The 18,349-nt window shown below is 39.2% G+C and overlaps 1 protein-coding gene across 1 annotated transcript; it reads right to left on the minus strand.

The window, feature by feature from the left end:
• Positions 1-1,585: 1,585 nt before the first annotated feature.
• Positions 1,586-7,692, minus strand: CGA (glycoprotein hormones, alpha polypeptide). Its single transcript, XM_061626259.1, has 3 exons — positions 7,593-7,692; positions 3,570-3,760; positions 1,586-1,669 (listed from the first exon to the last, which is right to left on the minus strand). The coding sequence occupies exons 1-3, from the start codon at positions 7,690-7,692 to the stop codon at positions 1,586-1,588; spliced, it is 375 nt and encodes a 124-aa protein (XP_061482243.1).
• Between the last annotated feature and the right edge of the window lie 10,657 nt (positions 7,693-18,349).

The raw sequence follows: 18,349 nt of genomic DNA on the forward strand, positions 1-18,349 counted from the left end.
AAGATAAGTAGTTCAGTATGGTCATGGACATACTGAGTTGGAAACAGATAGATATTTCCAAAAGGGAGGTAAAGGTACAGAACTGGACAGACAAGAGGCTTTGGGGAAAAGATATAGTTGGGTATGATCAGCAGATCCAAATCCAGTACTTCTTCCTGACCCTCAGGATGAAGCTAGTAACCTAGAAAAATATTATTAGGCACAGGCCAAGAGAATGAGTTTTTCCCTTCTAAGTGAAAATTTTTGATTTCTAAAAATTATTAGTCAATGAGATATGTTGTAAAACAGGTGAAGACAAGAAAATATGATAGCCTTCTAGGAGAGTCATGTTATTACAACACCACTTTTTAGGTAAACAAAGAAATGTGGATGTATATGACTCACATTCTTTTAAATACACCAGGTATTTCATCCCAATGAAAGCAGTAATGTCAGTGTGATATCTATGTTTTCTGTATGCATGCTTTGATGGAGGATTTATATCTTTTTCATATCCCAGGATTATGTTAAGTCAGCAGCTTTGAAATCCCATCTACCTATGCTGATCTGGATAAACTAGATCCTTGGAGATGTTCCAGGGCACAGAAATGTAATATGTGACCAGGGAATTCTTAAATAGATCTGAGGATATGTTCATATGATTGGCTCTCAGAAACAGTCACCAAAAAACAGTGTGTGTAATAGGATCCTAGAGGATAGGTGTCAAACAAAATGCCCTGAGGTGTTATCATACCCTCAGGTTCCCAGTAATGCCCATGGAACCCTACAGCGCTCAAGACAATTCAAACGTTGTTGAGGACAATGCTTTTACTAAACCAAATGTGTTGACTTATAGGAAAGTAACATAGGTGTTTGCTTTGCTGAGCACGGAATTTGGCCCTCTGACCCATTTGAGTTTTCCCAAGAGTCATATTGTAGCATGAACTTTCATAGACAATAGCCTACAGGTGCAAGACTCAAGTGTCTGCTGAAAAGAGAAAATATGTTTCTAAAATGACAACACCCAAACTCAAATACAAAATAATTAGTTGTAAGAAAAACCTAAAAAATTATGAAGTTTCCTTTTAATTGACTTTTTTTTTTGCAGTGAGAATCATTCTTTTCCGTGTCAACTACCGCTGAAATAATATAATTCAAGAATCCAAAAATCCTAAAATATGTAACTGGCTTTTAAAAAAAGAAAAGAATGCAACATATTCCCCCACAGTTCAATTAACCTGGAATTAAAAGAAAAACTGAAGTGAAAAATTATTTCCAACCATTATAACATCCTTTTTCTTGGAGAAGATATTTATACATTAATTCACACTTTACATACACAATAAACAAGGGATTGGTTATCATGCAGAATTCTAAATTTGGTTCCTAGAAGAACTTTGGTTCCTAGAAGAAATAATGAAGCATATTTATCTGCTTCACTCAATGTGTGATGAAGTAAAGAGGAAATAAAACAGCAGGATACTTCATAGGATGTTAGCTGAAGCTTTTTTTTCCTATAAGAAAAGTTATGATCTTGCACAATATTGCTACAAAAGCAAAAGCAAAAAAATATATTCGGTGCCATCTGGGTCCATTCATAGAGGTCTTAAGATTTATGATAGTAGCAGGTACTGCAGTGACAATCTGTGTGATTCTCTATCTTTGTGCTTTCATGATTTGGAATGGGAGCCTTGAGAAAAGAAAAATAGACAATAAAATTATATGTATTAACTGCAAAAATTAGAGTCACCTTAAAGCTTTCTTTTCCCACTTAAAATAAAACCTCCCTTCAGCTATGTAAAGCTGACAACACTGTGTTTACCATGCTCTTTCTTTTATATTTTGATTTCTTTTAATGAAGTTTATGATATTGTTTTAGTTACAATGTACATTTCCTTGATATGTTATGTGAAGAGTGATGTATGAATCTTTTTATGAATAAATAAAAATAAATAGCAACTGGGAATTATTATCTAGACCCACTCTACAGTCATTTTCATCTGCAGTTATAAGTAGAGATAATCCTAAGGATCCTTCAACTGCACAGTTAGTTTCATACACCCAAAGAGACTTTGCACTTGCATTTCTTTAACAGCAGTTGCCCATCTGCATGGCAAACATGTTGCAATCTAGCTGAAACATGTCAACTAACTAACTTAACCTGTGGAAAAATGTGGCTGAGGTCAATCCAAAAGCAAGCTGTGAGACAGTATGAACAACTCTCCTGTTCAAAGGGGGGACACCCCACCCTGGGCTAGCAGCATAAGCCCTTGGGGTCCACTTAAAAATTCTCTTTTACTCCCAGGATATATAGATAATTAATGTAATGGACAAAACATACACCAATATAAATTTAGTCTAGAAATCAGAAATAAGTTTCTAGTGATGAACACAGTGAACTTCAGAAGGGGAAATTTCCCCAGAACTATTTGGATAGCAAATCACTTTATGCACTTTAATCAATGCAATCCTAAGCATGTAGATCTCAGTAAGTATAATGAGGCTTATTCCGTGCTTAAGTGTAGACAAGACTGCAACCTTGTTAATGTGAGATCATATTTAGGGTACATGTTATAAATATAGTGTCTAAGAAGAGAAAATATTTAAGAACTATTTGTTAGATTTACAGTGCTGTTCTAGACAGGTCTACTCAAAAGTAAATACAATTGAGTTTAATAGGACTTGCTCTGGAGAAAAAGGATAGGATTGCTGCCTTAGGGAGCACTCTAACTTGCATTTACAAGGGGAGTTGGATGTGGTGGATCTCCAGCTGACCTGGCTGGGTCCTGGGCTCAGCCAGGCTATGCTGGCATACATCCCTTAGCTTGGCTCAGGCGGGACCCAGCCAGCTCAGCCTAGACCAGCACAAATGGAGCCAGCTTAAGTCAGCGTAAGGCCTGGAAAGGGGGTGTGTCAGGGGAAGTGCCAAGGTGAAGGGACTTAGGCCACATTCAAGTAGTTTTTGGAGCACTCCTGCAGGTCCCAATCCAAGCAAAAGTTACACCGGGAAAAAGGCTGGTCTAAGAAAAGAAACACAACAGAAGTCAATGGAGAAAGCTTACTCCCCAGTAGGGATATTTGGGACAGCAGGCTTTTATTTTCTGGCCCCTGCGCTCAACTCCCAGCTGAGCCAGCATTCAGCCAACCCAGAGGCTCCTGTACGGTAACTGAATGCAGTGGAACTTTGCACCAATTTCTCTTGCTTCAGCACAAATTATGCTGACTTCCCCTGAGTTGGATTGCTCTGCCCATTTCTACTTTTCACCTAGGAGTTTCAAAGAAATTGCTAATCACATTAAACTAAAATAACAGAAATACGACTACAAAAAAAAGCAGAAAACTGCAGCCTCAAACTCTAAAGGTATCCTGAAACATGCAGCAAAGAAGCATCTTCTCCTGCCTTCTGTTTAGGGTCCCTTCTTCCACCCTTTGTCCAAGGCTGGGACTTAGAAGTAGAGAGTTGCAGTTTTCATCCACACAGTCCTCATGCATGTCTGTGTATTCCAATGTTATTCCAGGGTGAGGACGGAAAGGTAAATGAGCAGCTAGCCAAACCCTTATTGCATAGATGTGTGTAATAGCCCCATTACCTGTTTGAAGGATCTTGCTACGCAACAAGTTGCTTCTGATGTAATGTTCTTTGGGACTGGCATTGTCTTCTTTGACCTCATGGGAGTGGGATAAGCCCTTGAGAAACAACATCCTACACACTGATAAACAGGCCGCCCATTGAACAGCTCTGTCATGCGTGTGTTCAAGCTTAGTTTACATTCAGGGCAACCTTTGAGACACATAAAAAGAATATATTAAGGAATCAATGCAGTTTTAGGCTCCACTTGTACTTTCACATTCCAAAATATGGTGGGCTAGGCAGCATATGGGCCAGTGAGGAGGGGTAGAAAGGAATTCTGTCTTGAGCTGAACTGGTAACATGGACATCTCAATGTGCACCATCAATTCGTGAACATTCACAGCTAACAGACTTATCGAAGATGAAATGGTCTACAGCAGGGCAAAGGATCCTACAGCCCTTCAGATATTATTGAATTACCATTCCAGTCATCGCTGATCATTGGCCACGCTGGCTGGAGCTGATGGGAGTTGAAGTCCAACAGCATCTGGAGGGCCACTGGAGGGTCCACAGGAAACAAGATAAGCTTTATGATCTGATCTGATTTGGCCCTCTTTTACCAAATGATTTGGAACTATCTAAGGCTTGCTGAGATTGATCACCTCAAGCCCCAAAGGAAACCCCCCTCCCCACTTCCCCCCACTTCTCTCTCTTAAAAAAAAACTGTATTCAGTATCATGCAATTAATATTAAGAAACCCTCCTGTACTTTGCTTAAGTGACTTTATCAGCCAAAAGGTAGCTTAGGCAAAATGGTTAAATATTCAGTGGGAGCTATTCCCATGGTGTTCTGAAGTGGGGTTTTCAAGAGAGAACATATAATCACACCTCTTGGGCTCACAGGACTGGGGAAAGAAACCATTTGGGGGGGGAAATACCAGTTTAAAGTATTGAGTCATACTGCGAACCAAAAAAAGCTGATTATTTAAAATCACAAGTCAAGCGGGCAATTAAGGGCTTACTTACATACTGCAGAATATATGCCTCAGCTGATGATTAGATTATTAATAAGTAGTATGGTAAATCAACTTTTGATGTCAGTGGGGCTTAAACAGATACAAGCTGTTCATTTCCTACATCTGGAGATGCTGACAATTTTTAAAAATAATATTAACTCAAAAAATATTATGAAAAAGCCACCCCACTAAAATACTGTCAGTGTTATAGTAATTTAGTTAATGGCATGACCACTCATCTTTAATCTATTTTTATGTTATTTACATTAATAGTAATACATATTATTAACCAATACAATTAATCTAAAACAAGGTATCATATGTATATTAATTTCTTTATTCCACACCTGTGCAACTTTTTCCTTAGCTGCTATTTGTTTTATTGTATCATAATCATATATACCCCACACTTCAGAAAAACTTCCAATAAATGCAAATACAATTATACAAAGATAATCAAAACAGATTAAAAAATAATAAAATTAGCAACAGACAAAAGAGCTGCACAAAAGCAGACACTGGGCATAAAACACATGATTAAAATGCCTGAGAGAAGGAAAAGCTCTTTTCCTGGCTCTGAAATTACATCAAGGTAGGTGCTAAGTGCTGTGAGCCTCCCTTGTCAGAGTATTCCATAATAAGGGCACCACCAGAGAAAAAGCCAATTTTCTGTAGTCACTAGCCACTGTATCGGTGACACAGCAGAAATATTGGAAGAAGGGCTTCTGAAGAATATCTGAAGGCACTAGTAGGCTCACATTGAGAAAGGTGGTTCAATAGGCTAAATAATACTAATATCCAGGTATCTGTTTGAGCTTTTATCTTTCCATTTATGCACATACATTCCTCTTAGCAAGCAGGTCTTTTATTTGGATCCAAGTCTGATGTTTCATCTTTCTAATCCAAATAGCTAGAATGTATCCTGGAAGTCACACTTTGAAAGACTGTTGATGACAGAATTTTAACTCTCTTTCTCTCTCTCTCCTTTTTTACAGTGATATCAAATGAAACCTAGCCACCAAAATACCAATATTTTTCTAGAAATTATCAAAGGAAAAAACTAATCAATGTATTATCCTGTTCATAAATGTTTGGAATGAAGATAGGATATGGACAATATAGAAAAGTATACACATGAAACAGCAGTGTGTTTTCTTTCATTTTTAATATGTCATATTGCCTTAAGGTTATGAAAAAAATCCTTTTATCTTTCTGCATTAACTTGTGAATGAGATACCCCCTCTGCTGTGTGTGTGTGTGTGTGTGTGTGTGTGTGTGTGTGTGTGTGTGTGTGTGTGTGTGTGTGAGAGAGAGAGAGAGAGAGAGAGAGAGAGAGAGAGAGAGAGAGAGAGAGAGAGAGAGAGAGAGAGAGAGAGAGAGAGAGACGGGGGGGATGGAGAATCTGTCAATTTTAGTTCTCTCAGTTATGCCAGGCTCAGGGGGGTTGGATGCAGTGAATCTCCAGGTGAGCTGGCAGGGCCTTGGCTCAGCTGGGCTACGTACCAGCATAAGACCCTCAGCCTGTCTCAACCAGGCCAGACAGCTGAGCTGGGATCCAGCCAGCTCAGCTGAGACTGGCTCAAGTGGAGCCAGTAGTAGGAGGGGCCAAGGTGAGGGGTGTGAGGCCACATCCAACTCATGTTTGGAGCACTCCTGCAGGTCCCAATCGAGGCAAAAGTTATGCCAGGCAAAAGGTCGGTCTAAGAAAATAATTGAAATAGAAGTCAATGGAGAGGGCTTACTCCCCAGTAGGGGTATCTGGAAGCAGGCTTTTACTTTCTGGTCCCTGCACTCAGCTCCCGGTTGAGCCAGTGATCAGCCAACCTAGAGGCTCCTGAATGACAATTGAATGCAGTGGAACTTTACGCCAGCTTCTTTTTCTCTACCACAACGTACACCAGCTCTGCCCTGCAATTTGAAGTTTTTTTTAAAATCCTCATGAAAATTCTTCAGCATTTTAGTGCAAATTTCTCCTAATAAAATATGTTAGTATAGACAGTTTTAACTAATGTATACATTTTTGCAAGCAAATTCTTGTCATATAATGCATTTTGTATGTTATTTTCACTCATATATGCATCTTTTATGCATACTTTCCCTTAACATATGCATTTTTGTAAACACTGGTTGGTGAATTGCATTGCAAAATTCGAATAAGTGTGCATTTCAAAGGATGACTGTGTTTCAGTTCTCATATTGTTTTGGAAAGTTCAGATTTTATATATTCATCTTGAAGCGTGAACTGAATCAATTTCTCATCCATTCGTATTGTGTATGTGCATACACAAACACACATACACATACATACTATACAAACATACCACACTCCCAAATTACAAGTTTCTGTAATACGCAGTAGAATACTCCTTAAATCCAATCCTTAAATCAGAGGTAACAGTACTAACATTTTTAGTGGAGTAATGTACAAACTGTTATCCAGCCAGACATGCTAGGAGTGATAGCCGAATCTTTTGCATCCTACTCAGAAGTAAGCTCCACTGATTTCCATCAGAGTGTACTCTTGAGTAATGCTGCAATCCTTACTAGGCATCATTAAGCATCATTAAACACCCATTTACTTCAGATTAAATATGCAGAGGACTCAGATATTAGGCTGCAATCCTAGACACACACTTACCTGGAAATAAGTCTCACTGAACTCAAGGGGGCTTACTTCTGAGTAGACATGTATAGGATTGCAAAATTATTCCTCTTTTTAAAGTTTTAAATGTAATGATGCAACCCAGCAAACTGCCACATAGTTTACCTAGAACTGTACACAAGCAACTGAGAGAGAGAGAGAGAGAGAGAGAGAGAGAGAGAGAGAGAGAGAGAGAGAGAGAGAGACTTTGCAACTTCTGTTAAAGAAAAAGAATGATAACACTTTCTTTTATTTTTATTTCCGTTTTCCATGCCAGGAAATGGCATTTCTGATCATGGCACACAGATGGGGGAGGCTTAACTGGTAGATTTTATTTATCCAGATCACTGTGTCTTCTTTTATTTCAAATATTAAATGTATCTCACCTTGTGCGATAATCTCTCCATCTGGCAATGAATGAAGAATATTCAGGGATACAGACAATATGGCAAAAGTGACAGCTGCATATTTTCCATAGTAATCCATGACCCTCCTGCAAAAGAGAGAAAAACAAATGAATTTCCCCTCCAGTACTAAGCAGGTTTATGTGGAAATATGTACACTTTATATCAGTTAAAGAGGCTAGGAACTCAGCTTTAATGGTATTCTTACATTCTCTCCATGGAGCAGACACAGAGCGAAGGACTGAAGGGGAATTGTTGCAGGGGAGCAGCCCATCCACTGACAGAATTTAAAAATGACTGAAGAGGCTAGCTACTGATGTATTTGAATTGTGCTTTCTGAATGTAGTGTTGGATAAAATTGTGGTTAGTATTTTAAAATAACAATGCTGTTTTAACGTACTAAGTAGGTACAGATATATCATTACAGTGATGTCATTCTGGCCAAAATGTTGGGGTGTGTGTAGAGTAAGGATAAAGAGCCTGGTGCCCTACTCCTACTCCCATCAGTCATAGTCAGCAGGGCTAACGCTCAGGGCTGATGTGAGTTGTAGATCAACAATATCTGGACCTTAGTGGAGTCCCCACTAGTTACAGAGTGGCTAATCTGTGGTCCTCCAGTCTAGTGTGTTACAAGGTTAGCTGTTCCTAAATTAGAGGGTGTTCTACTAGGGCACTCTTAATGGTTTAGCTTACATAAACTTATGTAAGCCAAAACATCCTATTGGCTCAGACAGACGAAATTAAAATCTTTAAACTTGGTAAGGAGCTGATGTTACTACAGATTAGTTCACATATTACAGAAATTAGCAGGCATGTATATATATACTGTGTACACTACAGGGTTGCTGTAATATATGAGAACCATGTTCACCAGTTATTGTACACCACTGTTCTTCAACCTTCGGTCCCCAGTTGTTGCTGGACTACAAATCCCATCATCTCTGACCATCGGCTAAGCTGGCTGAGGATGATGGGAGTTGTAGTCCAACAACATCTGGGGGCCAAAGTTTAAAGAACAGTGTTGTACATATTATGGTTCATGATGGATGTGGACCAAGAGCCATAGATATATGTAGCATACACACAATTTAGAAAGAGATAACACTCGCTTCTTATAAGAAATACCCCACATAAACTTGATATACAGGCATATACCCGCTATCTCTGTACCACATGAAGAGGCCCTAAGTAATAGCCAAATGTAAAATCCCCCCCATGGGTGTGTTTCGGTGTAAACACCTAGACTGCAGACAGAGGAAAATGCATAAAATCATTACAACATATTCATGTAGATTTTGCAGGAGCAAGCTACAATCTAGCATCCTGCTCATGTATTATATTTCCTGCAAAATCTACATTAATATTCCATGTAGGAGCTAGGATCTGAAAAACCACAAACGGTAGTTCTACATGCCCAATGGGGCATTGATGCCAGATGAGGCAAAGGGGTAGCAGTCACATATGCCATACACACACAAAAAGGTATAGGAGTTGGATTTTTTTATATTAAAAAAGTGCCAAAAATGTCACTATGTACATGCAAAAGCCCTTGAGCACACTTAAAAGTAGTCTGTTGATCCCCGCAATACATTACAGGTTAGATTCAACTAAATCCTACTCACTGAAATTAATGAACCTGAGGTAGTCATGTCCATTCACTTCAACAAGCTACTCTGAGTAGGAGTAGCATTGAATACCACCCAACATTTTCCATTATAATATAATATAAACATTATATTATTTATCAGACACTATTTGTTATGTTTATAAATTTATTTTAAAAGAACAATTCTGATGAGCAACAGTCAGTTATTTGTATGTGAAGATTTCTAGAAAATGAGCATTGAAAAGGAGAGGATTGCCTTAGGCTGTAGTTCCTATGAACACACTTACCCATTGAAGTAAGTAAGACCCATTTAACACGATGGGATTTCAGAGTAGTCCTGTGTGGGATTGTACTGCAAGCCTTTGCAGACATTATTATTACTAATTCAGTTTATATCTTGCCCTTGCTCCTGAAGGAGCCCAGGGCGGCAAACACATCAATAATAAAACATTTTCAAAGCATTCTAAAACAGAAACATTGTAAAAACAGTTTTAAATGATCCAGGAAAAATGCTATTAAGGTAATAGGAATTTTTCTCCCTTGATTTCAGTGAGAGATCAAAACTGTGTAATTTTGAGAATATATACATATCCCTTTCTCATTTAAATGCTCACTAGTAGGACCATTTCACACATTACACAGGAGCAAGCCTGGATTTGCCATCAAGTCTACACTTGACACATAGCTGCAACAATCCCCAGCCGATTTGATACCTGTGTTTGTTGCATTCACACTTTACATGTTTAGATGTAAAATAAAATGTGTGAAGAAGCCCTGAAATATTAAAGGATGTGAGGGTTATCACTAGCCACAATCCATCCAAAGTTACTGACCTTTTCTGATCTTTTGCCCTGATCCAGAAAACTATTACTTGCATCCAAGGAACTGTAGGTTGGAGTGTTTCATGTGCAACGGGGCTTTTTTATCCTCTTCCTGTTGCAGCCTTTTGCACCTCCCAAGAACTTGCTCCTCAGAAAGAGCCGGGGAACTCCTCAGAATTGTGTGCAATAAAGCACAGGACTGCAACTGAGTGATAGCAATCTGCAGAAATTTTTTGTAAAACAAGGTGCCTTCTATTTGCACATAGAGGTTTTGGATCTGAGCTGATGAAAGTAAGATAAGACTGCACACCCACTGGTGTACTCACAGTTATGTGGAATAGGCCACACAATAGGATCCAAATGAGGAAATGCATGTGGTTATACCTGTGTTGTTATGCCTACCCTTGGAAGCAGTCTTTCACACTACCACCTCCAAAACAGCAAAATGTTACACCCCTGCAGCAGCAAACACAACATTTGGAAGGGAAAAAAAGATTTATCCACTTTAGGTTTTTTCTAAACCATGATTCCACTTCAAAGACTGAGATGCAATGCACATCCAAAAAGTTTATCACTATTTGGCTGACACAAGGTTGTGTCTTCAACAAATGATCCCGATGCTTCTTACAACACAATCCTATACATGTTATTCACTATTAGATACCACTGAGTTCTATGGGGGTTTATTAACAGGTAAGTGGGTATAGGATTGCAGAGTCAGTCTAGCAAGTGAATCACAGTATATTGTCCTTTTACAAAGATTAAAGAAAATAGATTATATGAGATTTCAAATAAATAAACACATCTATACAATTTTAACAAATAATATTACCCTTCTTTTTTCCAAACGAGGCCAGTTGATTAAGGGTCTGAAAAAGGGTTATGAAACTTAGCTGTAGCTTGTCTGTCAATGCTAGGAAGGAATAAACCCTCTGCTTTTCTTTTATACCAGCAAAATTAGTTGTATCTTCCATCTAGATTTAAGCCAATGGATCAACTGTAATTTCTGCTCATTGGCTAACTACTGCTTGATGTAATTACTGTTCCACCATACTGATGTTATCTCTTCCTTGACTCTTAAACAGATCACTTTCTGCATTGTAATATTAAAGAAAGGTTAGATGGTGGGTACACAGATCAGGGATGTTTACCTTGTAGTCTTCTCTTGCATTGTCAGCTACAGTTTACTGCCATTTTCAGTAATTGCAGTCATTAAAAAAACAACAAAGACCACAGCGACTTGACCAGATTTCCTACCAGCTTTTAAAATGTCATAGGGGAAGAATTTTTATTCTCTGTAGCCCCTTTCCATATTTCTAAAACTAGATTAACAGTAGGAAACTGGAAAATATGACTAATGACACTGATAAAAATTATCAGCATATACACCATCCCCTTTAAATTTACCTTGTTTCCACTCAGACTGCAACATTTTCTCTCCATGTTTATTTGCACTTACCTTTCTTCATTCAGAGATAACCCACATTTCAAAAGGACCTGTGCAAATGGCCACAGACCCCACAATATGCAGGCTGTGTTACAAATCCCACAATGGACCACAGCAAAGTAATGTTCCCAGTCTCTTAACCATGGTTATGACAAAGGAATTGACCCATGCATTTCCATGCTCCTTTTCTCCACTTCTTTCCTGCCCATCCAATGTGATTTTGATTTGCAGCTGCTAACCTTGGTTACAATGGACATTCTGGTTGGCATTAATGCACCTGTAATACAATGTACATGTAATGATAAACCACAAGGCCTGGAAGGGGTCATTTGCACTAGAGAAAAGAGGAATGTATGGTAGGAAATGTGTGAGCCTTAGTTCCCCCTTTCAGTCTTTTAACCAAGAGACTGTGGTCCCATTTACTTTTCATTCTGCCACTCAAAGATAGATAACAACAATATTTGCATAAAATTACCATTGCACTAAAGCACCCAATGAGAAGAGGCACCAGCAGCGTGGTTTTGCATCAAGATATCTATTCAGGAGTGATATGGAGTTTTCATTAAATGCTACTCTTGTGCAAAAAGATAAGAAAAGAGTGGTTTGGTGGCACAGAAACAGCAGGCTTGCTTTTCTTCCTGCACACTGACTTGAGGGGAAAAAATCAAGCTGGAAGAAGCTGGAAGGTGCATAAAGAAGTGCCCAAGACTGCCGCAACTGATATATAATGCAATGAAATTTGCAAGCACCTGCTAAGGCAAAAACACACTTTGTACCAGTTTAAAGAACTAAAGACCACAGATAAAAAACAGAGAGAGGACAGGAGAAGCTGAAACAGCACACATAATGAAGTGCTATGTACAAGGTAATCCCATATTATGGATGGTAGATTGCATAAAAACGGGTTACTGCAAATACTCCCTAAATAAATGCTGGCTTGATCATAAAGAGGATTTCTCTCTCTCTATTTTTAGGCCAATCTGATCCAGTGGACTGCTCCATTATTTTCAATGGAGGTAACAGAATGTATGTCTGTGCGCATTCCTTTGCATGTGCAGAACTGCTCTCTCTTCGCTCAAATTAATGGAGGTGCTTGTATGCAGCTCTACATACAAGAAGGAGCACTTGAGGAGTTCAGGATCAACATCTGTTTCTGGAACAAGAAATGTCAAGCTATTTTCTCTGCATATTGTAAAAACAAAACTCGTATATTAAATCTGTAATGTGTGCATGTGTTTTGAAAAACTCCACAAAAACATTTTGTTACTCCTTTCCATTAGAACTGACCCAACTATACAATTACTGCAGGGGAGTAGCCAATGCAGTGCCCTCCATATGTTGTGGGACTACAATTTCCAGTAGTCCAGTCAACATAGCCAATAGTCAAGGATTATGAGATTCATGAACCAACCACATCTGGTGGGTACTACACTGGCTACTCCTGGATTATATCACTGTGATTATTTCATCAGCCACAGATTTTTAAATGTAGACATTTAACTAGATTTTGGTTGAAATGGTTTCTTGTGAAAAGATGTTCAGAACTAGTGGCATCTACATGCATTTCTCATTCAGACAATGCATTTATTGACATGGATCCAGAGTATCCCTTCCATGACTCTTTCCATTCACAGAAGGGTTGGTGATTGATCCAGTAGAGGCTGCCTCTCACAGAAGGGTGGGGGGAGGCCATATGCATTGATTCCTCCTTCCCCCTGTAGCCTCCTCTGCCACCTCTCACACTATTCCAGAGGGTCCTCCAAATGGGTCTGCAGGGGGAAACTGCATTCCCCAAATCTGTGAGTAGGAGATTCCATGAGTGGAGCTCCACTCCCAGGATATCTGGATTCAAACCATTAGGTTGTATTCAATATAGTGCTAAGGAGAAAGTTCCATCAGTGGAATGTTCTCCCCCTCTCCTCCCCCATGCACCCCCTAAATCTGTTCTGGGGTTTTCCCCAACCCCCAGCACAAATTTGGGGGTGGCACAGGGTACACACAGAGGGGGGAAACCCCTTGCACTAGCACTAATATTTGTGCTAGTGCTTTTATTTAGTTGAATACCACCCATTATCTATATGAAAGCATTAGACAAGTAAGACAAATATTAATCATTCAGTCAGAAAAGACAGGGCTATATGTAGGGTATAATTCCACATATAGGTACACACATGCAAGTCCCACAGATTTTTGTGTGTCATGTTATCTGGCTTCAACCCCCCCCCCTTTGGATCAGAAGAAAGAAGTGGAGGAGGTATTGCCCAGGGAGCCATCATTCCCCATTCCAGGACCTTCTAGATTTATCTGACTCCTCAGACTCAAAGGGACTCCTCCCCCAACGCAGACCTCTCCACTCCTGCACCATAGGAGCCAACAGCTGCAGAATCCGACAATGGTCCTTTAAGAAACATTGACAGCTTCTCTGAAGGGGTGGGGCTAACAGCAAGTCCAAATCAGTGAGTCTTCAGGAGACCACTGCATAGCTCTTCTTGGATGAGTTCCAGCCAGTACTCGCCATAGTGATCTGTCCAGGGTCCTGATAGACTATTCTGTATCTTGCCTATTGTGATCATGAGTCTACTTGCTCTTCCAGTAACTGCCACTGCTTCAAACTAGCCTCCCCTGGGAGCTTTGAGCTGAGGTACAACGTGACAGCTTGCAGCCTAAGGAAACAATTTTTAAAGAAAGTTGAAGGTAGCATGATCAAGGTATTGTTACCTGTGGTGCACATACTCATTTTTGTCTAGTCAAACAAGTTTCCCACACAATAGCAAGACAAAAGAAAGGTGTTTGTACACCACAGGCAATTATTCCTTTTTTCTGGTCTCTCAAAAATTATTATTTTTCTCTAGGCTTTGTCTTTGTAAAGGCTAAAACATGTAGGTGACTATGCTTATCTTGGCAAAGCACAACTCACCAACCTGCACGTAGAAACAGGCTACCAGACATAATAGTAAAAAACCTTGTGTCTCTGCATTTGCCGATAATATACTCCTTTGACTACCAAATCCTAGGAACAGGCAACAGACAGTTTCACAGACTTGGCTTGCTTATGAACATCACTATAAAATATGGTTGTGATATTAATCCAAAATGTCTAAGTCTCATTCAGTGAGGCTATGATGGCTCTGTAGTATGCAAGCACACAACTGGCTTTCTCCACAGAACAGTGTCCTAAAGCCTCCAGGTATATCTTGCTGATTCTAATTAGTTCATTAAAATTGAGTTTTGGCTGCTTTGTGTAATTAGATAATTTGCTTATTTAGAGTTTCTTTTAAGAGATTTTTTTAGCCCATCACAAAAAGGGGCTACTCTGAATTTGGGCTAGATACAAGTGCAACTCATGCTCTGGACAGCAATCAACCCCACAGCCAAACTACCATTTATGCAGATTTATGGCTGGAAAATTCAAGTCAAATGACACATTTGTGTCTATGCCTATCATCACTTGTCCTAATTTTCTCCCTTATTTATGGTATACTTGAAAAACATAATTATCCTTTTAAACATATTTTGCTACTCGTTCTTCATTTTTGTGTTACTCAGTCTTCATTGTTGAGGAAACAATTCAAAAATTAATGCAATTTCATAAAATTCACTTTCTCCCACTTATTGTATGCTTTTTCCCTTTCCTCCCTCCCCAAGTTAGTTAAAAAGCTGCATATTGTTGGAAAACATATTTTCTGTACCTTACAATAAACCTATGTGTGAAGAACATTTTGGACCATAAGAAATTTTTATACCAAGTGTACATTCAATGATATTAAAGACAGATGTTTGTGTTAGAATAAATTATAAGCATAATAAGAGTCAAAGTTAACCACATTTACAATTCATTGATTTTAGTGGGAAAGAGTTAAATACATGCTTAATTTTTTTTCCCTTTAAAAATCAGCAGGGCTCAAAGTGCTTAATTTTAAGTGAAGAGCACCTAGTGGTTATACTCTTGACATTTTGTTACTCTCTTTGCTATAATAACTTCACAATTTCATTTTAGAATTATTTATTGCTTTCTCCATTTTATTCCAAAAATCCACTTATGAATGAGGAATGTTATGTATCTAGCTTTTCATTTGCACTCCTAGTGATTTTGTTTTTCCCTGCTCAATGAATGTAATACTCTATTCAAATCAATATTCTTGTAACAGGCACTATACCTGCAGTTTTCAATCAGTGACAGAACAGTGGGGGAGTTCAACTCTCTCAAGGCTTCTAGCTTACAGTATTAATTAGGTGGAAAATACAAGGGAATATATCTGTGAACAAATAATGCTGCAGTAAAAATGCCATAGCAGAGACCATTTTTATGTCCTATGTATATTTTTATGTTTTTACTCATGAAAGAAAATCTATTCAAGGCCAAATAAAAGACATTTGGAATAAAGAAATATTTTAAGGCACTACTCACTATTTATCCTATCAGCAAGTATTTATAATAATTTTAATAGGCTATGGAAAGCTGTGATCCAAGAGTTCTGGAATCCCAGCTCAACCTTGCGCTCACAGGACAGCCAGCACTCACTTTCCATAGTTGTAAAATGGGAAGAAGGATGAGCCACCTCCCAGGGTTCTTGAGAGTCTGTTTAGAAATTATGAAGAATTATAGCAGGAATTTGGAGCTTGTGCCCCTCCAGATGTTGTTGGACTCCCACCAGCTCTAGCTTACATGGCCAACGTCAGAGATAATGGGAGTTGAAGCCCAACAACATCTGGAGGGCCACAGGTTCCCCATTCCTGAATCACAGCAACCATGAGAAAGTAGCTGGGAAATCCTTCTACACAGACATTCTATGAAGAAAGCATACAGTATAATGAAGCTTTGTATGTGGATTCCCCAAACTACATAGAGACTTTCCATGCTATGCCAGTGTGTCAGACACTCATGAATATCCAGTCTGATGTGGAGAGACTCCATGCAGGAGACCTGCCCCCAAGGAAAAGCTGCTATCTGACTTTTGTTACACATGCTTGCATGTGTAAGGTATGGTTAAGGCCCTAAGGGAAAGTTTCAGAGCATAGCACACTCAGACAGGCAATGTCCAGAGAGCAAGGGTCTCTGACAGACAGAAGACAGGTGACAGGGCAACAAACACTAGTAGAAAGGTGGATTGTTTTTATCTTTAATTCCATATTTTAACCCACCCTGGGACCTCTGGGTGAAGGGCAAGTAATAAATGCGGATGATGAAATTGATGATATTGTTGTTGATGATGATGATAATGATAATATATGGGGATAGGGAGAAATTTGATTCAGTTTGCATTTAAAGCCAAATTTATCAAATTCACTTTCCAAAACAATATGAAAACTGAAACACAGCCATCCCTTGAAATTCGAACATCTGAATGTTTGTGATGCAGTTCACCAACCAAGCAATGTTAGCAAAAAGTCATATATAAGGAAAAAGTGTGCACAAAATGAATATATTGGTGAAAATAACATACAAAATGCATTATAACAGGATAGACTGCTTGCAAAATTGTGTACATTAGTCAAAACTGCATAAAAATGTATTTACTAAGAGAAATTCACATTAAAATGCTGGATTTTCATGAGGATTTTTTTTTTAAAAAAAGGAAATTGCTGCAGAAATGTGGAGAACTGTATTTAAGATTAGAAAAATGGAAAAAACTGAGGGAACTGAAATGGACAGAACATTTCATCCCTACTCACAAATAAACAAAACTGCTGGAAAGCAAGATACTTGTCATGGTGAAAGTAGTAGGAGGGGTGTGTGTGCCAGAGGTTGCAACAGGGAAAGAGAGGCACACACTCATGCTCACTATTAAAATGTACCATCTTCTGCTATGCTACTTGAATGGCCACTGTATGCCATGTGTGCTCAGCTTCGGAGGGGGGGAAACAGGTAAGCAGAAAATACAAAACCATGTAAAAGCAGCAGACATGCTCACAGAATTCCTGGAAACTCTGCCACTGCACACCTACCAGGGTCTGTGCTGCTGATGTCCAGTCCATGCTTCTTACACAGAGGGAGCCAAATGAACTGAGGGCCATGTGGCCCACAGGGAGATAATCTAGAACACTCCCCAGGGACACAACGCACATGATGATTCAAATCCCACCCCACCAGCAATCCTAATGGTACAACCAGCAACAGAGGTATTAATTGCAGAGGATTTTTTTCAAGTGGACGGCAAAAATTGTATTTAAAGTAATTTCACAAAGGATTAAATAACACCTATATCAAACAGTTTCATAATATGTAACATTGTTTATTGCTCAGGGGAGATCGAGATAAAGCTTCTGACACATGCACTCGCTTACTTTTAATTTTATTATTACATTTATATCCCACCTTTCGGCCAAGGAGGCCTACGTGGTTCCCCCCCTCCATTTCATTCACAGAACCCTGTGAGGTAGGTAGACAGTGACTGCCCCAAGGTCACCCAGTGAGCTTCATGGCTGACCTTTCCACGGAAGTACGTAAATTTCTGAATCCCTAGTCGTTTAACATCTGCCCTAGAAATCACACGGAATGGTGGGAGGCTTGCACGTGTATGCTAGAAAATAAGTTTACTACTATTAAGTTATTTTCCTAAATAGACATGCGACTTATTTTCCTGAATACAACTTTGCTGGAGCGTAAGAGTGAGTTACGTTCGTACAACCTAATCCCATCATGAGCACAACAAACGTGCTGCTCCTTTCTCTGCGCTGAAAACAAAAACCCAACCAACGAAACTGAAAGATATTTAGTTTACGCTCGCTTCCCTGCCGCCAAAAGTCCTCAAGATACGTCACGAGGCGGTAAGTGCCACTGGGCACGCGCCGGCTGATGCACGTGACAATATTAAGAAACATTACCCCGCCCCTCAGCGAAAAGGGAACGGGGGGGGGGAGGGGA

Source organism: Rhineura floridana, chromosome 4, assembly GCF_030035675.1.
Source record: "Rhineura floridana isolate rRhiFlo1 chromosome 4, rRhiFlo1.hap2, whole genome shotgun sequence".
NCBI classification, from domain to species: domain Eukaryota; kingdom Metazoa; phylum Chordata; class Lepidosauria; order Squamata; family Rhineuridae; genus Rhineura; species Rhineura floridana.